Genomic DNA, 23,185 nt, shown 5'->3' on the forward strand with positions numbered 1-23,185 from the left:
AAGTTTTGGAGCACAAGTCTTTAGTACTATTGTCAGAATATTGTCAGGGCCCATAGCCTTTGCAATATCCAGTGCCTACAGCCATTTCTTGATATCATGTGGAATCAATCAAATTGGCTGAAGACTGACATCTGTGATGCTGGGGGTCTCCAGAGGAGGCAGAGATGGATCATCCACTCGGCACTTCTGGCCGAAGATTAGAACAACCGCTTCAGCCTTATCTTTTGCACTGATGTGTGGGGCTCCCCTATCACTGAGGATGGGGGTATTTGTGGCGCCTCCTCCTCCAGTGAGTTGTTTAATTGTCCATCACCATTCACGACTGGATGTAACAGGACTGCAGAACTTAGATCTGATCCGTTGGGTGTGGGATCACTTAGCTCTGTCCATTATTTGCTGCTTATGCTGTAGTCCTGTTTTATAGCTTCACCAGGTTGACACCTCATTTCTAAGTATGCCTGGTGCTGCTCCTGGCATTACCACCTGCACGCTTCATTGAAACAGGGTTAATCCCCTGGCTTGGTGGTAATGGTAGAGAGGGGGATATGCCAGGCCATGAGTTTACAGATTGTGGTTGAGTACAATTCTGCTGCTGATGATGGCCCACAGTGCCTCATGGATGCCCAGTCTTGAGCTGCTCAATCGCTTCAAAATCTATCCCATTTAGCACAGTGATAGTGCCACACAACATGATGGACAATGTGAAGGTGGGACTTCATCTCCACAACAACTGTGCGGTGGTCACTCCTACCAATGGACAGATGCATCTGCAGCAGGCAGGTCGGTGAGGATGAAATCAAGTATGTTTTTCCCTCTTGTTGGTTCCCTCACCACCTGCTGCAGACCCAGTCTAACAGCTGTGTCCTTTAGTACTCGGCCAGTAGTATTTCTACCAAGCCACTCTTGGTGATGCATATTGAAGTCCCCCACCCAGAGTACATGCTGTGCCCTTGCCACCATCAGTGCTTCCTCCAAGTGATGCTCAAAATGGAGGAGTACTGATTCATCAGCTGAGGGAGGGCGGTATGTGATATTCAGCAGGAGGTTTCCTTGCTCATGTCTGGCCTGATGCCATGAGAGTTCATGGGGTCTGGAGTCGATGTTGAGGACTCTCACGGCAACCCCCTCCTGACTGTATACCACGATGTCCCCAGAGGGACAGGATGGTGATGTCTGGGTTAAAATATGATTTTGATAGTCTGACTATGTCAGGCTGTTGCTTGACTAGTCTGTGAGACAGCTCTCCCAATTTTGGAAACGTTTTGGCACTAGCCCCCAGACGTTAGTAAGGGGGGATTTTGCAGGGTCGACGGGGCTGTGATTGCCATTGTCGTTTCCGATGCCTTGGTCAATGCCGGGTGGTCTGTCTGGTTTCATTCCTTTTTTGTGACTTTATAGCGGTTTAATACAACTGAGGGGCTCGTTAGGCCATTTCAGAGGACAGTTAAGAGTCAACCACTTCTAGTCGTCACATGTAGGCCAGACCAGGTAAGGACAAAAGATTTTGTTCCCTAAAGACAGCCAACGTGGGTTTTTACAACAATCAACGATGATTTCACGGTCAGCATTAGGCTCTTAATTCCAGACTTTTACTGAATTCAAATTCCGTCAGCCATAGTGGGATTCGGACCCAGGGCACAGAGCATTACGCTGGATCTCTGGATTACTAGTCCAGTGACAAGACCACTACGCCATCACCTCCCCCATCATCTGTCCTACTGCTTTGGTCAGGGGAATTCTCAAGAGTGCGTTTGGATTTATTCTCTCCAAAGATAGGCAACATCCAATCTTATTGGACGATTATCTAGGGAAAAACAGGGCAAACCACTTAGTGGATAACTCACCTTTTGAGTTGTTCATTCTCACACATGGGGCCAATAAATTCGTTACTCGGACATTCCAACACAAGGAAAGTGGGCCCTGGATCCGCTGGTGTACACACTTCCTCAGGTCTGATCTGCAGAATACGTTAATGGAGCTTAAGCATCAGAAGAAGCTTGCAACCACTCAAAGCAACAAATCAACAGCCTTACGGGTATCCACAGCAATGTAATGGGGAACAACTGGTCAAGTAAAGATATATCGAGTATTTAAATATGGATTGATTATAGCTTAGATATGCAGAACACTGTTAAACATCAGATTAGGGATGGAGAAATGTCAGCACAAAACAGGAACTTGCTCCAGTCCTTCAATGATCAGGACCAGGTTGGGTTAGGTTTTTATATATTAAGGAACTCCATTCAACTGACTACAGTAACTTTGGCTCTATGCAGGCACACAATTTGATGATTTATTTAAAAAAGCACAGGGAGCTCAAGATCAATTGGGAACACTGATAAAATTTATCCTGCTGGCAAAGGCAGGCAGAAAGGTGGAAATAATCAGCTGAGCCACTCTTATGAACAAGAACTATTCACTACCACTCACGTCCTCACCACTTTTTCCAAGAGGTAGACTCATTCAAAACGTACCAATGGAGAATACCAAGACTCTCTTTTCTCTCCACAGACGCTGCCTCACCTACTGAGTACTTCCACCAATTTTTATCAGGTGTCCAGTATCTGCAGTATTTTGCTTTTATATTAGTGATTTCCTGTTTCTATCAAATTTAACGAAAAATTTGAGGGGTTGGCTGCTTTGCGAAGGCAACTATTTTTGTATTAAGATGCACTAAGACAAGCGTCTCAGACCCCAAGCAGACTTAACCAATGAATTAACTGAATTCAGTACAATCTGCACCGTTGCTGGGCCCTTACAAATTTAACACAATCTAAGCTAGAAAAAGAAAGTCATCTGCAATTAAGGTGGTTTTACTGGAATGCAAACAGTAAAAGAAATCCTAAAGCAATGACAATTGGAGGCAGCACAATCCTTTAAATGTGGCTTGCAGCTCTGACTCTCCTCAGCTTACAACATAGCTGGATGCTGTGCAGTTTCCCCCACACACATACTGCGTGAACAACGTTCACGAATCCAATCGGATGTGAAAAGTCTGAAGAAATACGACAAACCTCCTTGCCTTCAAACGTTACGCTCTTTCCATCTTTCAAAGCGGCAACAATTGGCCCGATTGCAGAGGTCCCCCTGAAGGGCAAAAGGAGGGATACATGTCTACACCGTCATGAAATATTGTACACAAAGGAGTCAGTAAAACTATCCATGGGTAAATAAGGAGTGAAAACCTTGGGGTGGGATTATCACACACCCCCCACCCCTCGCCAGGATCATCCGGACCTGAATCGCCTGTGACGGATCCCGGAAAATCCCGGCCTTGACTTCAACACGGAAATGTTAGGAAAGCTCTTTGTCCCCTTTTCCTCTCTTGATATGATTGAAGGTAATGACATGAGAACATTGCAAACTAGGCGATGACCACCCTCCCCACGCCCCCACCCCGCCCCCCCGCCCTGCCCCCTTCCACAGCACGGGGTGGATCTTGCAGGGCGGCCTGAACCCAGCAACTTGTGCAGGGCTGCTGTGGGACAGACCTGAATATTTGGCAGTGCCGTGATGCGAAAGTCATTCGAAGTGAGCGAACCCGAACCCAGCACACAGCCTGCCTCCAGCAGATTGTCTAACCCGGGCTCCTGCGGACAAAAGGAACTGTGACGGGGCTGCCGGGTAAACCTTTTACACACAGAAAAGCAAAGGAGCAAACAAAGCGTTTGATTCTATGTCGTGTCTGAATTTCAGAAAATAAGCACCAACGGTCTTTGGCTTTTGTGCGGAACATCTGAACATTTTTACACTAAAACATAATGAGGCTCCCTTGAATACATTTGAAGATCAACATTACGTGCAGCTAGGGAATTTATAGATTCCCAATGTGAACAGTATTCTAACAATATATGACCATATTAAATAAAAACTGTAGGTAAACAGCCCCTGACGGACGGACGATTAAGGTTTCAGGTGGGACTTTTCATCGGAAAGTAATGAATTTGCTGACAACAGTCATCACACTACAAAGAATTCAGTGTGCAAAGAACATCTACTTTGTCTCTTCCAGATTTCTCTTTCTTGTTTTATGTTTCTAATGGTCAAAGTTTAGACTACTCTGGTTAAACTGTCCATTCTGATTGAGACATCCTCCTTCAGGATTCCAGAGGTTCAACAGATAAGGATTCTGAAGACCAAAGCCCTGTTACTTACACCGGTAGACCCAGCTCCTTAGCCTTCATGACGAGGAAATTTCCTTTCTTCGGATGAAGCTGCAAATGAACAGTTTAATTACAATAATGCAGTAAAGGGTTGTCTGAGCTCGAACTAATTACCACCCTTATCTCAAGTCTTCGCAAAAACATAGAATGATTTAGAACGGAAGGAGGCCATCATGCTTATGCCAGTACAGTGAAAAAGGGCCATTTAAGTCCGCTTGCCTGCCCCTTAACCATATCCCTGCAAACGTTTACTTTCAAAAGCGAATTTGCAAAACACTTGAGGAGTAATTATAGAATGTGTGTCCACCACCCTTTCAGGCAGTGCACTCCAGATCACAACAAGTCACTGTGTAAAACATTTTCTCTGCCTCTCACTATTGCCCATCACCTGAAATCAGTTATGAACATTGTGCCACTGCAAACAGTATTGCCTTTATTCTACAAAATCTTTCATGATCTTTAGCACCTCTATGGGTTCTAGGGAGAACAACTGCAGCTTCTCCAATCTCGCCATGTAACTGGTACCATTCAGGTAGAAAACACCTACCTTGCAGATAAAAGCTACCACCAGGGCAGGGTCCCTCGTCGACATTTTTGGACTTCTCTCTTCAAAAAGAAAGGGCAGGCGTAAGTAAACAAAAAGATTTTTGTTTCAAAAAAAAAAAAACGACAGAATCTAACCTCTCCAACCCTTCACCAGCTCAAAACCCACCACTGTCGTTGTCACACATGCAAGCAGTGTCCAAAGAGGCAGTTCACCCCTATCGTTGGTCCCCAAGTTCCCCTTGGAGATCTCCTCCCTTTGACCGCCTGACTCCACTAACCATGGTCTAATATAAATTCTTTCTACTCACAGCGCCACATTAGCTATTGTAGTCAGAGACAATGGGCGCACAATTCTACACTGTGTGTAGAAGTACAAAAAAGTCCGCGCAAAATCACAATAACACAACAGCGCACAGAGGAAATCGCCAGTCAAACGCCACGTTCTGGATAGTTCCTGTGGCGAACAGGGGAAGCCAGCTATGAAGACAAGACATACAAATCAGCGATTGTTTTTTCATGGGGAAAAAAACACAATAAAATACTGAAGGAGAGCAATGGAATTCCCCCGATACTGCACTGCACAAAGATTGTGGCGCGCTATCACCCACACAAAATTTATTAATTGCGTCTAAGCAAAGACAGACAGGAGAATAAAAATCAACACAATTGTGGGGGGGGGGGGGGGGGGGGGGGGGGGGGGGGGGGGGGGAAGAGGAGAGATTTATTAAGAGATCCTGCTACATCTTTTACCTGGCTTTTCCTGTAAGCGACCCTCAGAATCCTCCAGTTGCCGCTTTACAGATTTCGGTGAACAGGGCCGATCGGGACTGGTTTTGCCAAGTGATCCATCTGGACTCTCTGTCCCTCGGCCCTCCTTCGACTCCAATTTGGCTGCAGTTAAAGACCAAATCCAATATTACATGGTGATATATTTAAATAATCTATCCACAAAGACCCAACTCCCTGGCTAAAACATTTCAAGCTGTAATGGGCTAACAGGTGATATGCAGGGAATAATAAAACTGCACATTTACCCATGTTCCAGATACTCTCATAATGCTGGGCATTTATCACCTCCCCGTCCCACCGATATAAAATGAGTTGGCACTTTTATAACCCAGTTATATTATAGCTTTTTTTTATTTTCGATCAATGTAAAGTGGCTTGTGAGTTGCACTGAATCTAAACTGTAGTAAACTTCAGGAATAAAATGTTCAACCTGACAGCACATTGAGTTTGACGAGCAGCAGGAGGCAGAGGTACTTTCACACAGGCTCATGAAACCCGCAGTGTCACTCTGTCCACAGTCGCAAATAGATTCACTAGGCCCTTCCTCCCACCCCCATGGGAACCATTTCAAGGGTTTATTTGACCATCGCTCTTCCCAGCCCTCTCCAGAAATACACGAGCATAGGATACATTGCCAGACAGGCAGAAAAGACAAAGAGGGTTGAAATTACATCGAACACCGTTAGTAATAAACATGCTATTGGAATCGTACAAAAATTTGTCGGTTTTAATGAAGATGTCAATTCCTTTCAAAAAGCAGAATACTGGAAATCTAAACTAAAAAATAGAAAATGCTGCAAACACTCAACAGGTCTGGCTGCATCGCTGGAGAAAGAAGCAGAGTTAACGGGCTAGATTTTCATGGAATTGGAGAGACTCCTTTAAAAATGGCAAACGGGACCCAATTCTGGGATTCTCGTTCTCAATTTCTGCTAGCATGGGAGAAGGGGGCAGGCAACAACCCTGCACATTCCCAATCTGGTCTGCTCCACTGCGAGCGTGGGCATCTCCTAACCCGCACCCTGCAATTTTCATGGAGTCGGGTCAGCTTCTCAATGACCTGTGGTTCATGGCCCCTCAGGACGAGTGTGTATCATAGTCTGGATACGGGAAACATTTGAAAAATAACTTCAAAAAGTCTTATCCATGGCCCCCCCCCCAACTCATACCCGATAGCCCCTCATACCCTGCCAACTTATAATACTTTTGTATCCATTGTATACACTCCATACAGAACTAACGAACCCTACAGTAACAATGGTATGCATGGATAAGCTTAAAGGCTGAGAGCCCAGATTGCTATTTGTTGAAACAGGTGCATACAAGGGAAGAAAAACATTGCTTCATGGATAACTTTTTTGATCAACAGCTTTTTCTCCTTCGATCAATTTTGTCAGTGGCTCCATGTTTATTTACACAAGATAAAATTGTGGCAAGTGCTTATTTTTTCTGCTATTGCTCTTTAAATGTCTAGTTAATTGACACTTTTATAGAGTTGTAGTAAAAGCAGATTTTTTTTTTTGAAAAGAAAGTTCTGAACGGCTGGTTATTTAAAGCTTTTCCAAACATACCATTGTTACTATAGGGTTCACAGATTCTGTACAGAGTGTATCTTGATTGGATAGGCATGGAAGTGCTATGAATTGGCATGGAGGGTATGGGGAGTCATTGGGGGTGGTGGAGGGTCATGAGCAGGGAAGGACACTAGGGGTGGGTAGAAGAGTATGGGATGGCATGAGTTGGCATGAATGGAGCATATCAATTGGGTGGGGGGGGTGGGGGGGGTGGCGGTGGGGAGTGAGAGCATATGAGGGCTAGTGGATTTAATGTTGAAGAAAAAAACTGGGACCAAGTCCCAGAGAACTGAGGCAGGTCTTTTAACCAGTCCACCTCGCTACCTGGCAACCCCTGCGGCCACCTCCGATCTACATCTGGGGAAAGCAGGCCCTATGCCAGCCGGCACCCAACCCCCGGAACAGGCACGCCAAGCTGGGAAATTTCCCAATTCCCGCTGCCGGCCTCCAACACTAAAATCCAGCCCAAGTTTCAGGTGTGAACTTTCATCACGACTGGGAAGGGTTAGACATGTAACAGGTTTAAAGCAAGGGGGTGGATGGAGAAAAAGGACTGTGATAGGGTGGAAGGCAGGAGAGATTAAATAATCAGAAGAGTTAGTCTTATGGGGCAAAGCGGATGGTCAAGGGGCAAGAAAAGAAACAAATGATATGCCGAGAACAGCTGTGCCGCTGTCTGAGAGCAAAAAATAAGAGAAACATTAAAACAATCAAAGAAAAGGGATCAGAATTGGGGCAGAGATTCTTTTTTTCTATTCATTCACGGGATGTGGGCTTCGCTGGCTGGGCCAGCATTTTTAATGCCCACCCCTCGTTGCCCTTGAGGGAGATGGTGGGGGTAAGCTGCCTTCTTGAACCCGCTGCAGTCCATGTGGTGTAGGTACACCCACAGTGCTGTTAGGGAGGGAGTTCCAGGGTTTTGGCCCAGTGACAGTGAAGGAACGGCGATATATTTCCAAGTTTTAATCATGGTCTTAAATTGTTGAATTCAATGTGAGGGGCCTAAATGGAAAGGTGAAAAACTGTTTCCTTGAATTTGTGTTATGATTCACTGGAAAGCTGCAGTAGGAAAGATAGCACATAAAAACCTGACACCAGTGCATTAACACATTTATTTCACCACCCCCCCACCCAAAGAAACAAACTTTGTAAGTTAATAAGTATGTGAGGTATGGGCTGCCTAGAACACTGCACGATTTATTTTCTACTTCAGTTCAACATTCAACATTGTTGGCTTCGTTGGTTGCTGCAATGGTTGGGACTTTGAACTGGGGAAGGCGGTGGCCTCGTGATATTGTCACTGGACTAGTAATTGAGACCCCGAGGGTAATGCTCTGGTGACCTGGGTTCGAATCCTACCATGGCAGATGGTGGAATTTGAATTCAATAAAGATCTGGAATTAAAAGTGTAATGATGACCATGAAACCAATGCCAGTTGTTGTAAAAATTCATCTGGTTCACTAAGTCCTTTAGGGAAAGAAATCTGCCATCCTTACCTGGTCTGGCCTACATGTGGCTCCAGGCCTACAGCAATGTGGTTGACTCTTAAATGCCCTCTTGCAAGGGCAATTAGGAATGGGCAATAAATGCTGGCCTAGCCAGCGACACCAAAATCCCATAAACGAATATAAAGGAATTTTTAAAAAAGTTGTTGTTCTCTTTCAGCCTCAGGTGCACTACTTGGTACCGTGAACAGAATATATCTGTTTCCCTTCCTTCCTAACTGCAGCAATTTACACTTGTAAACTTTAGCTGTTCTCTGTTCTGCCAGTCGAGTCTGGCCAACTCTCGCTCCTCTTCATGAGCTGTCTTGAGCTATTTTACAGCGCAGCTTGATATTTTCGGCATGCTTGGCTGGTTAACATTGGGTTTGAGTCCAAGTCATGGACCAATTAAAAACAACACCATTCCTGATACCAATTTCAGGAGAACTGCACTCTCTACTTATCCCCTCCCCCACGTCTAATAGTACTTGCCCTTCCTTCCACTGATTACTTACCCATACCCAGGGTTTACTCTGATTCCTCACCACACAGATTAACAATTGCTCATTAAGATTTTTGTCAAACGTTTTCTTGAAGATTAGTTACAGCAAGCTATTGGGTTTACTATTGTCCACTGGATGTCACTTTCTCAAAGTCTAGGAAATTGTTCAAGCACTTAAAAAAAAATCACATACCTCAGAGCAGACTAGTGGTGCTGCATCAAGTATAGACCAGCAAAGCTGCAATTTTTCAAATTCAAATAGAGATTTAAGCGCGCCTGAAGTATGTTAAGTATCTAAGTACCTTTAGAATTTAACACTTTTTATAAGAATTTGAACTTTCAAAACCCACAAAACATTAAATGCTCAGAACCTCAAATATAACCCGACACAGAAAGATTACGACGGGGTTCTGCTACTAAGAGAGTTATATTTAACCTTGTGCCTTTAAAACCACAACTTCTGACCTGAGGCGAATAGGGTCAATTGGAGTCCATTTTCTGTTTGGGAAACTTTGGCTATACCACTTAATTCCAAACTTCTTCCCCTTGAAGAGAAGCCCAGGTTGCTCAGTCCAAAGAAACAAGCAGAAAACAAACAATAGTCTTTACAAATAGGACATAGGTGGAGTTGGAATTGGAGAAATAACACTTACCAAATATGGGCACCTGATGCACAGTCATGGTATCATCAGTATACTCTGGGTCTGTGTAAGGGCGCACAGCTAGCAAGAAAGGAGTGCATTTAATAATTAGTTGAAAAGATTCATTCATGTACAATGCCCTGGGTAATTCAAACCTAAAACCACAAGTCCTACCTAAATCCAGTCCTTGTAGTGGCCCAGAGAATGTTCTAATTGCAGTCAAGTATCTGTCCTTTCAAAGAAAGGAAAAATTTGGTGTTAATTGATTAATACATGATTCATGACTCAGCAGCCAAGGGCTTTACTCTGAAAAGAAATCAAGGTTTTAATGCTGTAACTGATACTTGTTGTACTTGATAAAATATTTAAAATGATAAATTATGACCAGACTTCCATTTACAGGTACGAAACTCAGCACCATCGGAACCCACACCGTGTCAGATTTTGGATCTTCCTGGGTTTTAGATCAGGTAAGATGCCATTTTTACAGGCAAAACACTGCCCCATTGCCCACGGGTTTCACACCTTGGACCCGATGGATATCAGACCTCTGCCAAACAGATCCCCGAAGTCCAACCAAGTTGGTTCAGGCACTGTCAGACACCCCTTGACATCTGCCACGCCCAATGGTGCAAAATGTTGGTCGTGGAATGGCGCAGTTAAGACAAAAGTCGGCTTTCGGTTTTTCAGCCGGACCAGGGGCTAGACTGGGGTGGGGGGGGGGTACAGCCCCGCTATTGCCCTCCACAGCTCGCAAAGTGCTTTCACGTGCTGTCGTTCGCAAACCAATCGGACCTTCCTGTTTGCGAGATTTTGCAAACCTCCCCTCCTTATTCGGCGTAGGTGCACCGGTACAGGTTGAGGGAGGCATCACCCTTGCAAAAAAGACATTGTCGACCTGAACCAGACCCATGATACCAGAACGAGAGGCGTCCAACTGCAGGTGCCATTATCGCACCGTTGGGGAGAAACCACCACCCAGTGTAATACCGCAGAGGGCAGCTCTCATTTCCATGTGCAGTAATGGCCAGTTTTCAGACAGCCGGGTTCTGGACATCGGGCGGAATTGTCCCAGATTTGCACCAAGTGCGTAGCGGTGCCCGCCGGCCACAATGGCAGCTTTTCGTTCCAAACCCGCTTCATTAATTATGGATTACCGGGAAACACGGCGTTTCCATGGCGGGCGGGCTCTCGTTCACACACCACACCAACACCTCGCTGCTTCACCACGCCAGGTGCCGTATTCAAAGTTCAGCCGTGCGCTAACCTCCGCTTCCAGCCCACAGCTGGCGCACGGTAGACATGGCCCCGAAAGGCAAAACGACTGCAGCCCCCGAGTTTAATGAAGCGCCCCTCGGGCACGTTTTCAATGCCGTGGAGGCTCGCTGTGATGTTCTCTACCCCCTCTCTGGCTGCAGGATGGGCAGCGGCATCAGCAATCCAGCATGGGAGGTGGTGGTAGGGGTGGTCAGTGCCAATGCCCTGCAAAAGAGGACAGCCACCCAGGCAGCTACAGGATGAATGGTCTCATCCTTTCCGCCAGGGTAATTCACTCTTCTCATCACACACACACTCTCTCACTCACACCTACCCACAGGGATCTCACACCTCAAGGGACAACACCACTAACTCTCACACACGCCCTCACATCTACATCAGGCTCATACCCTCTGGAGCTCGCGTCCTCATCCTGTCCATGGCTCCACTCACCAAACATTCCGTGCAGTGCCATGTGTCCTGCTCACACTCTCTCCATCTGTTCCCATGCAGGAGAAGCTGGCTCACATCAGCAGGGAGAGGCCCCAGGCCGGGGTGAAGTGGCCCAGATTAGGCCCCTCACTCACTTTGAGGAGCATGTCATCGTGCTGACTGATGAGGTCATGGACCTTGCCTGGGGTGAGAGTGATGTCAGCAGTGAACACCCTTGTAAGGATCTTGCACCACATCATCCCTCTCTCAACGCAACTAAGTGCTCTCTCTCCTGCTTTTGACTCTGCTGCCATGCACTACTTATCTCTACTTTGGTTCACAGGGAGCTTTGCCAAGCGACCAACACCCTCAGCCAGGCAGTCCCTCAGCTCCATCCACATCCTCACCTCCAGCCAAGAGGACACCTCCTCATCGAAGTGCTAGAAATAAGCAGCCTGGAAGACCCATCACAGCGCTTACCCACACCCTCCACCAACACGGAGACAGGCACCTCAGTGGGACCTAGACCAGGCTTGGGTTCACCCATCTGGTGACACAATCTGGTGGTCACCGCATGGACACATGTCCGCAGCAGGAGGCAGGTTCAGCCAAGCTCCCCGGTACTTGGAGGACTGCTGGGGAAGAGGTATCTGAGAGCTCCAAGTCAGATGACGAACCTCTGGATTCGGCCTTCCTACTCATCGTGGAGAGTGAGCAGAAGGTAGGGGAACAGCGCGCAGAGCTGTTGGAAGCCCTCAGCAGAATGGCTCGCGAGTCGGAGGAGTGCGTCCGCCTGCTCTCTGATAAAGTGGTGCCCACATGTGCGCCTTTGGAGGTCTCATGGGGAGGATGGTGGATGCCATGGAAACCATGGTCCAGCAGAACACGGAGATGCGAGCAGACCTGCACTCCATCGCGGGAGTCATGGAGTTACTGCAGTGGCAATGCGAGGGGGAAAACAGGGCACCTTGACGTCCCTCCCAGTGCTCCTTCCCCTCAACAAGTCAGGCCGGGGCCCTCAGGCACCCGAAGGAAGGAGTGGCAGTAGCTGGACACCTCTGGCTCCTCCACTATAGAATCTCAGAGGCTGTCCTCTTCCTCCGAAACCCCTTTGCCTGTGAGCCCCTCAACCTCATCCTCTGTCACCGCAGAAGGAGCAGCCAAACCACGAGTGATTCTGAAGAGAGAAGCGTGTTTGGCATGGCTTTTCGGAGCCTCGTCCAAGCACGCTCACAGACTTTTCCTGTATCAAACTCATCTCAATGTCCTGAGTACTTTCAGTGCTGCCTGCTGAGGTTCACTTTCAGTTGTCCATCTGAGTTGACCTGCATCTCCGCCCACCCACTGATCACATTCCCATGCAGAACACCATCTCGCCCACCACGACTCTCGTTTCACTTTCGCTTTGGACGGCATGGTGCTAATTCAGTTTTACTTTCGCTCCCCCGTACTTAACCCTCCGCCAGTTACCCACTTCCCTTCCCCTATCACAGTTAACCACCCCGGCATCACCTTTCACCTCCCTGCCGTTACCTACCAGCCCCAACCTCACCCCCTGCGACATCTCTTCCTCTCCCAGTCGATCCTGGGCCTTCCTCTCCCACCCCCTCGAGTATCTTCAGTTGTGAGCATCAACGGTGACTTTCCAACCTCCGTGAGATACTTCACAGCAGAGCCCTGTCCATGAGAATCCACACAGCATGCCACGGATGATCCTCCAGTGTGACACTGCTGTCGGACTCCAGCATCTTCTGCTGCTCGGATGTCTGCGATGTGAGGCAAGGCCCTGATGATAAGTCCCGACTCCTGCATGTCACACTTGTCAGGGCGTGTTCTACACCGGCGGGCAATCCAGCCGGGGGCTGGGGGGGGTGGGGTAATGAGTCCAGTGGGCAGGCCTTATAATGATATGAGGTATTACAATGAGGTTCCCAATGTTCGATGGCAGGGAATGCGGCCTGCTGTCGATGGGCTGAGGGGACGATCACAAACTGGTTTCCTGATGTCTTGAAACCAATTTTTGACATCCTCGCCATGTTGCCCATTCACGCCACCGAGCACTTCTGATATGACTGAGGCAGTTGTTTACAGAACAACACTGAAAAGCATGTCATACATTTTGACTATTTTCCCTATCTCAGTGCTCTCAGATTGATGGGCAGTACAGCAGCAAGAGAAACGACATAGGAAGAATGAAAAAAAAAAAATAGCTTGCTCGGTACATGACCTCAAAATGAAAAACATCATTATGTACATTAGCACTTCATGGTCCTGCAGTTTGTTTGTTTGCTATGCAACAATCTCCTTTCTACTTACAAACTGTGGCGGTCCGGAGAATACACATTTGGGAACACCCGTATCCTTCAGCGTTAGAATCATACCTGAAGAACACATTTTTAAAGGACAGAGTTAGTCTACCCGGCAGGTTTAGGGAAGGAAGTCTGTCATCCTTACCCAGTCCAGCCTTTACTTGGCCCCCATAACATACCCAACATGATGGACATTCAACTCCCCTCCGAAGTGGCCAGTCAAGCAGCTTGCACCAAATAGCTACTAAAGGTAATCAGGGCTGCCTAAAACTAAATTAAAAAGAAAACCCATGTGAAACCCCCCCCCCCCCCCCTCCCCCATTCTCCGCCACATCCCCTGCCAACTTCCCCACAGAATTCTCATAAATAGTCCTGACGCAACCGCAGGATCGACCCACCACACAACCTTACGTTTCAGGTAATTCCACAAACGTTTCAGGTAATTCCACAAACGTTTCAGTTTTCAGTACAAGGATTCAGGGAACATTTCACAATTGTCAGATTCACAACTCAAAGTACTTCACAAATCCTTCTCTTGCTCTTTTTAAGAAAAATATAGGCTCAAAATCAAACAATGTTCAATCCAACGTCCATTCTCCTACCAGATAATCCTCCAACATTTGACCAATTCATCCTTGTCACAAAAATATTGTCAAGGCGAGAAACCTTTAGCCTGTAAATGAGAATGTTAACATTTCATGAGGAAAATCTCACATTCCTAAACATGATTCATTTGTGTGCTAGAACATTTGATAAGAGCAGAGAGAGAGAAACATCCTTACTTGTGTTCCTGCATCAGCCGCTGTGTCCCTTCTCCACAGTTAAAGAGATACCTGCAACGTGCACAAGTAAAGGGTCATTAGAGGCCAAACCAGTTTTAATTCAATCTGTATTCTCTTGTTGTACTCTAGCCTCTCTTCATCAGCAGAAACAAACCTCCTGTGTAACATGCAGCAGGTGGTCACTTTCCTTGCAAACGCCATTGGAGTGCGAAACATGCCTCCATTTCACCAGCCGACAATAAGGTTGAATCAGGAAGCAGTTGGTGAAATCACAGTGCTCCACCACTCAACTGTTTGTGCATGCTTTAAAGCAAGGCTGTGATCTTTGTCACGACTGCTGAACTTTACAAGACGATTATGTTTTAAAATGTCCCTTTAAATCCAAAAGTGAATGAGAATTGGTGAAAGGATGTCATTGGAATTTGTGGTTAACACTTCAGTCCTAAGGAGTGCCCACGAAATCTCAGGTTCCCACGTGGAGAGAGACTCAAACAAACTCTATGAGTCTATGAGAAACCCACTGAGGTGCCAAGTGGTGGTTTTAGCAGCTTTCACAGCTTAGAGGACAGAAGAAAAGCAGCTGCTGAGAAGCAGAGACAAAAGGCTGCTGCTGTGGAGGAGGGGGGAAACACATATGTTAAAGACCAAGGAGGATGCTTTTAGGTGTTCAGTTTACATTCAGAAGAATGGGAAGAGACAGGACTCTTGAAGATTTAGGGTACGATAGTCATCAAGGTGCGCCTCACTGGTAATAATTGGATCCAGGAAACTCAAGCAGACTGAAACCATTGTCGAAGGACACAGGAAGTTTCAACCCGGCATGGTCGGGAGTGGTGAACCTCTGCTGGGAGCAACTTTGAGACTGTTCCTTTACTGCTACGTATCTGCCAGAAGAGTGGCATAGAGTAAACACATTTTGCAAGACATATTTCAGTCATGTTAGTTAGTGCGGAACTTAGCATTTTCTTCAGTTTGATATATCAGTTGCCTGTTAATTAATGTTTGATCTAGGTTAATCTGGGTTTGTTTGTTACAGTAAAAGCCTTTAAAAATGACATCTTGTCCTTCAGTCATTTCCATTGGTCACCTGGGAAGTTCATCTCTTTTTAAAGGTAATCGGTTTCTATGGGGTTCATAACATTATGTTGTTACTAAGTGTACTACTGACATCTAGTGGTAGAATAAATGTTCCAATGCCTGTCATTTTTTAACATACAGGGAGTTTTTTTTAAATAATATGCATCAGTGGTCTCGAAGCCCAGTTAATCAACCCCTGAAGTCCATACAACTCAGGTGACATCTGTGACTCCAAACCCTGGCAATGCGTCTTATTTGCTGGTTTGTCTTACTTTTATCGTTGGATAAAAGTGAAATCAGAATGGCAAGATTTGCAAGTTAGATAAACTTTATATGTTACCTGTGAGGTTCTCTAATATCTTTTTGACCCACAGGAAAAAAAAGTTTGGATATACCTGAAGTAGAAATTCACCCAGCAACAACAATAACTACACTTTACAAGTAACTTAGCGGTTGTGAAGCATTTTGGGAGGTTCCAAGGACAAAAATGATACTAAATCACTGCAAGTCTTCTGACTTAATAACTAATGCTAGTGCAGCCTGTATTGTATAAAAAGAGCCTACAAAAAAAAAAACCAGTCATCTTAGGGACCCAAATAAATCGCATGATAAAATATACAAAATATACAAGAGGCACTCTGAAATTATGGTGACGAATCATGGACACCTTTCACTTAAAACACAGGACACAGGTTAGCGCAAAGTAGAATGGATTTTGAGAAAGAGAGCACTGGTGGAATGGAGAGATCTTTACCCAGCATCCAGAGCAGCAGAAGAAACAGTTTATCTCAGAGCAGTTCTTTTGCTGCTATAAATGCTGGGTAATGAGCACCACATTCTACTTCTCAGTCCGTACAATGACCATTTGGAAAATAGGATCCCGCGCAAAAAAAAAAACAATGCAAGGTATCCATAAGGGACAGGTTTCAAAAACCATTATTAGTTGTTAAACACCACTCAACTCCAGCTGTTGACTGTTTCTTTCCAGGCTAAACAGCCTGTGGTTTTTTTTTAAACTATCGTCAACAAATACATTTTCGCTCTCTTTTCTCTCTCATTTCGATTTGCAGCTCACGTCCACATTGCTCTATTCCTCAAACCAGTGATATTTAAAGGGCAACTCTCCTCTTGCCCCAACTTCTGTCAGGGTTTCAGAATATGCTCTTTACATATCTGCTAGCCTGTCTCCAACTTTACATGAGCAATGGGAGCTTAAAACAAATGAATGCGTATTTATATTGCACCTTTATTTGCCTGATACCTGGGATTGAGGTCGGGGTGGGGGGGTGAGGAGGTTGGAAAGGTTATCTTATGAGGATAAGTTGTTCAGGCTGGGCCTGTATCCATTGGAGTTTGGAAGATTGAGAGGTGATCTGATTGAAACATATAATGGATACTGAAAAGTCTCCCTTGTGGGAGAGACTAGAACTAGGGGGCACAGTTTAAAAATAAGGGGTCTCCAATTTAAGACTCAGCCGAGAAGAAATTTTTCCTCTGAGGGTTGTGGATCTTTGGAAATCCTTTCCCCCCCCCCCCGAGAGCAGTGGAGGCAGGGTCAAGGAATATTTTTAAGGCAGATGTAGGTAGATTCTTGACTAACAAGGGAGTCAAAGGTTATCGGGGAGTGGATGGGAATGTGGAATTGAGGCCACAATCAGGTCAGCCATTATTATTGAATGGCGGGGCAGGCTTGAGGGGCCGAGTGGCCTACTCTTGACTCCTAATTCATGTGTATGTTCGTGTTTCCTAAACTCAGATGCCCCAAAGCATTTTAATTATGTACCTTTTTAAAAAAAAAAACGATAATCAGTGTTAGAGAGCTGCCAACCGCTACCACAACAAGTTATGGTGACTGAGGGATAAATATTGGCCAGGGCACCAGGATATCCACACCCCTCTCCCCTCCTGGGGTCTTCTTTGAAATGTGCCACAGAATCCTTGTAAGGGAGTCTAGTATTGATGCACTTAGGGGGAAACTGCACTCGCATATGAGGAAAGAGGGAACAGAGGGCTATTATGAGAGATTGAGATGAGGAAAGATGGGAGGAGGCTCCAGCGGGGCATAAATACCAGCATGAACTGGCTGGGCCAAATGGCCTGCTTCTGCGCTGAATATCCCATGTAACATCTCAGCTATGCAACAGCACCCATCCCTCAGTACTACACTGTAATGTCAGTCTGCAGTAAGGCTTGAACCCATGACCTTCCAACTCAAGAGGTGAGAGTGCTACCACTGAGCCAAGAATGACACTGGAAATGCGTAACTGAAATATTAGAACAGTGGCAGAGATGGAGGGGGGGGGTGGTGGTGGAAGCAATAGCTGATGGAAGTAATAAATACAGGAAATGCTGGAAAAACTCTGGCAGCATCCATGGAAAGAGAAACAGGGCTAGCGTCGAGTCCAAAATGACTCTTCTTTGGAACTGGAGAGACAGAGAAATGTGATGGGTTTTATGCTGTTGAAAAGAAACCATCACGTTTTTACCTCTCTCCAGTCCCAAAGAAGTCACCTTGGACTCAAAACATTCTCACTCCACAGGTGCTGCCAGACCTGCCGAGTTTTTCCAGCTTTTCCTGTTTTTATTTCAGAATTCCAGCATCTGCAGTATTTCGCTTTAATTTTACTTTTATTTATTTCAGCCGATGAGAAGCATGCTGGCAATGTCGAAAAGCCAAGTGAGGCTGTGCCAGGCACATCACACACCTGGGGCTCCTCCTTTTAGCCTCAAATGGAAATGGAACTTTAGCGGATGTACAGGAATATCCACCACCTAAAGGCTTTGTCCATTCAGTGCTTTCTAAATGGACGATCTTTAACTTACAAGAAACCCTGGCAGCTTTGCTCAAGAAGCCTCAGCAAGACCCGAGATACAGATCAGGATGTCCTGGGAAATCAAAGACGACGGCATTTCAACTCATCTTTAAGCTAGTTCAACTGTTTTATATTTTATAAACTACTGAGAGACATGTTTTTTTGCTCACAAGAGCAGAGGCTGTTCTGGCAATAGTTTCAATCTGAGACACTTATCATGAGGGCACTTTATTCCAGGCACATGGGATATGCAGCCATTTTATTTCTTCCCCCAAGCACCTGAGAGAGGCAGCCTCCTTTCCAACACAACCAGTTTCCTAAACACGTTTTCGGAAGGGGAGGGTGTAGATGATAATCGCGACTTAAAAATTTGAGCATCACTTAGCAAAAAGAGCTTTTAGGTCACCAATTTTTAGGTTAGCCAACACCATTCCAGTCAATGCAGGGTCAGAATCTCCTCGGAGACTGCAAATATCAACATCTTAAGGGAGAGTACTGGAGAAAAAGAGCCAAATCATAAGTTACCTATCTATTCCAGCCAACAGAACAACTTTAGAAATATGCAACACCTTCAGCAAAGTAAAAACGCGGAATATTGCTTTATAGGAGTGGAATCAGAAAAACTGAGAATGAGCCAAAGAAGGAGGCATTAGGACAGATTGCTTGATTAAAGATGTCGCCTTTAAGGGGGGGTTTTAAAGGAGGAGATGTTTAAAGAGGGAATTCCAAACCTTAGGGCCTAGGCAGCTGAAAGCACAGCTGCTAATGGTTTAGTCAGAAATAAGGAATCAACAAGATGCCAGATTTGAAAGAATAGAAATATCTCAAGAGTTATAGGTCTGGATGAAGTTACAGAGATAGGCAGAGGCAAGGCCAAGGAAGGATCTGAAAATAAAGGAAGAGAATTTTAAAATGGAGGCATTCAGTGACCAGGAACCAACGGGGGTCAGCAAGCACAGGGGTGACAGGTGAACAGAATGAGGACACAGGCAGCAGATGTTTGAGTGAACTTTAACTTTACGGATGGTAGAAGGTGGGAGAATGGTCAGGATAGCACTGGATTGGGCAAGTCTTGTGGTAACAGAAGAGTTTTAGTGTTTCGGCTGCAGATAGGCTAAGGCAGGGGTAGAGAGGGGCAAAATTACAGAGGTGAAAGGTGGTCTTGGTGATGAAGAGGATATACCATGTCATGCTTAGTCTTCAGGAGAAACAGATCTGGTTTCTGTTGAGAAAGTTGCCAAATGGCCTCATGATGAATGCTTTGCTGAGCTCCAAGACTATACAATTAGCTCAGCAGGGATTTGTTTTCACAGGGTGAAGTGGGGTGTCTGCTTTGATTGACTGACACCTTTATGAAGTTATGTAACAAGCCACCATCCGCATTTCAAAACTTCAATTCTTATATGGCTCACCGGCTGCGTACATAGTGCATACAGAACAAGTGAGCACGGCAGACATGGTTTAAAAAGATACCTTTCAAAAGGTTCCTGAATCCAGACTCTGGTTCTGAGGAGCCTTGAACCATGTGTCAGGAAGCTGGCCTGAGCCCAAAAAAATTGTAAGGAGGATACAAGATGTCTACCCCGCGATGGAATCGGCCAGGTCAGGAGGTCAGGATGCGAGCTTGCTCACCACACCCATATCTTATGCCTTAAAAACTGCTGGCATCAGGAATGGGGGGGGGGGGGGGGGGGGGGGGGGCAGGAATCCTCTCCAACCTGCCTAAAGGCCTCTAGAATTGGCCCAAGTCCACAAAAACCTTAAGATAAAAGCAAAATACTGCAGATCCTGGAAATCTGAAATAAAAACAGAAAATGCTGGAAAAACTCAGCGTGTCTGACAGCATCGATGGAGAGAGAAACAGAATTAACATTTCGAGTCTGTATGACTCTTCTTCAGAGCTAAAGAGTAGAAATGTGATGGATTTTATACTGTGTTTGGGGTGGGGGGGGGTGGGTGTGTGTGTGGAGCAGGTGAAGCTGGATAGAAGGCCAGCGATAGGTGGGGACTAAGGAGAGATTGACAAAGATGTCATGGACAAAAACACAAAGGGAGCATTAATGGTAGTGGTGAGAGCTAAAGGAGATGCTGATAGTGGCATAAAGGAAAGAAAGCAGAATGTGTTAACAGTCAGAACAAGGGTCATCACAGCGCTCTGTGAAAGAACAACATTGAACAAGCAACAGATGGCCCTTTGGGGGTGGAGTGGGAAGTAGTTGGGGAAAAAGGGATGTAAAAAGGGTAGAAAACAATAAATAAATGAATAAAAGTAAGTAGATAAAAATAAAAATAAATTTTAAAGGAGGGATTAAAAAAGGGGTGAGGATAGAGGATAGATTCATGGTCTGAAGTTGTTGAACTCAATGTTAAGTTCGGAAGGCTGTAAAGTGCCTAGTCGGAAGTTGAGGTGCTGTTCCTCCAGTTTGCGTTGGGCTTCACTGGAACAATGCAGCAGGCCAAGGATGGACATGTGGGCATGAGAGCAGGGTGGAGTGTTGGAATGGCAAGCGACAGATCTGGGTCTTGTGTGTGGACAGAGCGAAGGTGTTCTGCAAAGCGGTCTGCGTTTGCTCTCTCCAATGTACAGGAGACTGCATTGGGAGCAGCGAATGCCGTAGACTAAATTGAGGGAAGTGCAAGTGAAGTGTTGCTTCACCTGAAAGGAGTGTTTGGGCCCTCAGACGGCGAGGAGGGAGGAGATAAAGGGGCAGATGTTGCAATTTCTGCAATTGCAAGGGAAGATGCCGTGGGAGGGGGATGAGAAGTTGGGGATGTGGAGGAGTGGACCAGAGTATCCAAGAGGGAATGGTCCCTACAGAATGCTGACCGGGGGGTGGGGGATGGTGGTGGCAGTGAGGGGAAGATGTGTTTGGTGGTGGCATCATGCTGGAGCTGGCAGAGGATGATCTTTGAATGTGGAGGCTGGTGTGGTGAAAAGTGAGGACAAGGGGGACCCTCTCATCGTTCTGGGAGGGAGGGGAAGGTGTGAGGGCAGTGGCGAGGGAGATGGGTTGGACACGGTTGAGGACCCTGTCAACCACTGTGGGTGGAAAATATCGGTTAAGGAAGAAGGAAGACATGTCAGAAGCACTGTTTTGGAAAGTGGCATCATCGGAACAGATGCGACAGAGGCGAAGGAACTGAGAGAATGGGATGGAGTCCTTACAGGAAGCAGGGTGTGAGGAACTGTAGTCAAGGTAGCTGTGGGAGTCGTGGGCTTGTAATGAATATTGATGGATAGAAATGGAAATAGAGAGGTCAAGGAAGGAAAGGGAAGTATCGAAGATGGACCAGGTGAAGGTGATAGAGGGGTGGAAATTGGAAACAAAATTGATAATTTTTTCCAGGTCCAGACAAGAGCATGAAGCGGCATCAATACAGTCACTGATGTACCACAAAAAAAGTTGTGGGAGGGGGCCTGAGCAGGACTGGAGCCAGCAATGTTCCACATACCCCATAAAGAGACAGGCATAACTGGGGCCTATGCAGTAACCATAGCCACACCTTTTATTTAGAGGAGTGGCATGAAGGTGAGAAAGCACAATGCGTTAATAGCAGAACAAAGGTGAGCACTTTGTGTAAGAACAACATGAAACAAGTAACAGATGGTCCTTTTGGCTGAGGGGGGTTGGGGGGGCAGTGGTTGGGGAAATCCGTACCAAACGTGATCTCCTCCACTTTCGGGTGACCAAACTCAAACTGGGTGACCATTTTGCAGAACATAGAAACATAAAAAATAGGAGCAGGAGTAGGCCATTCGGCCCTTCAAGCCTGCTCCATCATTCATTATGATCATTGCTGATCATCCAACTCAATAGCCTGCTCCCACTTTCTCCCCATACCCTTTGATCCCTTTTGCCCCAAGAGGTATATCTAACTCCTTCTTGAAAACATACCATGTTTTGGCCTCAACTACTTTCTGTAGTAGCGAACACCTTCAGTCTGTCCACAAGCAGGGCTCATACCCTCCTGTTACTTGCCATTTCAACACACCATCCTGCTCTCTTGCCCACATGTCCGTCCTTGGCCTACTGGAACGCTTCAGTGAAGCCCAACACTTCATCTTCTGTTAGGCACTTTACAGCCTTCCGGACTTAACATCAAATTCAACAACTTCAGACCATGAACCTCTCCTCCATCTTCACCACTGTTTTAAACTTTATTTTTATTCATTTATCCCTTTATCTATCTTTTTTCCCAGAACCACAGCTCCCTCCCCCCACCACAAGAGCCAACTGCTCCTTGTTCCTTATTGTTCTTTCAGAGTGGTTACCCTTGTTCTGCTATTGACATATTCCAATTTCTTACCTTTAAGCCATTCTCAGCACCTCCTTTAGCCCTTACCACTACCATTAACACTCCCTTTGCCTTTTTGTCCATGACATCCTTGTCAATCCCTCCTTAGCCCCCACCTATCGCTGACCTTCTACCCAGCTTCACCTGCTCTAACCCCCCCCCCCAAACAGTATAAATTTCGTCACATTTGTACTTCTCTTTAGGGTCATACAGACTCGCAGCGTTAACTGTTTCTCTCTCCACAGATGCTGTCAGACCCGCTGACCCTTTTCCAGCATTTTGATTTTAGTCGACGAGAACCCTGCCCATTCCTCTCTCAGCCAGACAAAAACAGAATTACCTGGAAAAACTCAGCAGGTCTGGCAGCATCAGTGGAGAAGAAAAGAGTTGACGTTCCGAGTCCTCATGACCAGGGGATTCGCTTAGTTCTGTCGAAGGGTCATGAGGACTCGAAACGTCAACTCTTTTCTTCTCCACCGATGCTGCCAGGCCTGCTGAGTTTTTCCAGGTAATTCTGTT

General features: G+C 46.0%; 1 protein-coding gene across 2 annotated transcripts in view; it reads right to left on the reverse strand.

The window, feature by feature from the left end:
* elac2 (elaC ribonuclease Z 2) overlaps positions 1-23,185 on the reverse strand; it is a 61,016-nt gene that overhangs the window by 37,152 nt on the left and 679 nt on the right. For both annotated transcript variants that reach the window (XM_041216936.1, XM_041216937.1), the window contains exons 2-11: positions 14,481-14,531; positions 14,301-14,371; positions 13,706-13,770; positions 9,875-9,932; positions 9,713-9,781; positions 5,460-5,600; positions 4,711-4,769; positions 4,156-4,214; positions 3,015-3,087; positions 1,845-1,957 (exon numbers count right to left, since the gene is read on the reverse strand). In XM_041216936.1, the coding sequence (XP_041072870.1) occupies positions 1,845-1,957; positions 3,015-3,087; positions 4,156-4,214; positions 4,711-4,769; positions 5,460-5,600; positions 9,713-9,781; positions 9,875-9,932; positions 13,706-13,770; positions 14,301-14,371; positions 14,481-14,531 (759 nt within the window). The remainder of the gene's footprint in view (positions 1-1,844; positions 1,958-3,014; positions 3,088-4,155; positions 4,215-4,710; positions 4,770-5,459; positions 5,601-9,712; positions 9,782-9,874; positions 9,933-13,705; positions 13,771-14,300; positions 14,372-14,480; positions 14,532-23,185) is intronic.

The sequence above is a fragment of the Carcharodon carcharias genome, chromosome 22 (genome assembly GCF_017639515.1).
Source record: "Carcharodon carcharias isolate sCarCar2 chromosome 22, sCarCar2.pri, whole genome shotgun sequence".
Lineage (NCBI taxonomy): Eukaryota > Metazoa > Chordata > Chondrichthyes > Lamniformes > Lamnidae > Carcharodon > Carcharodon carcharias.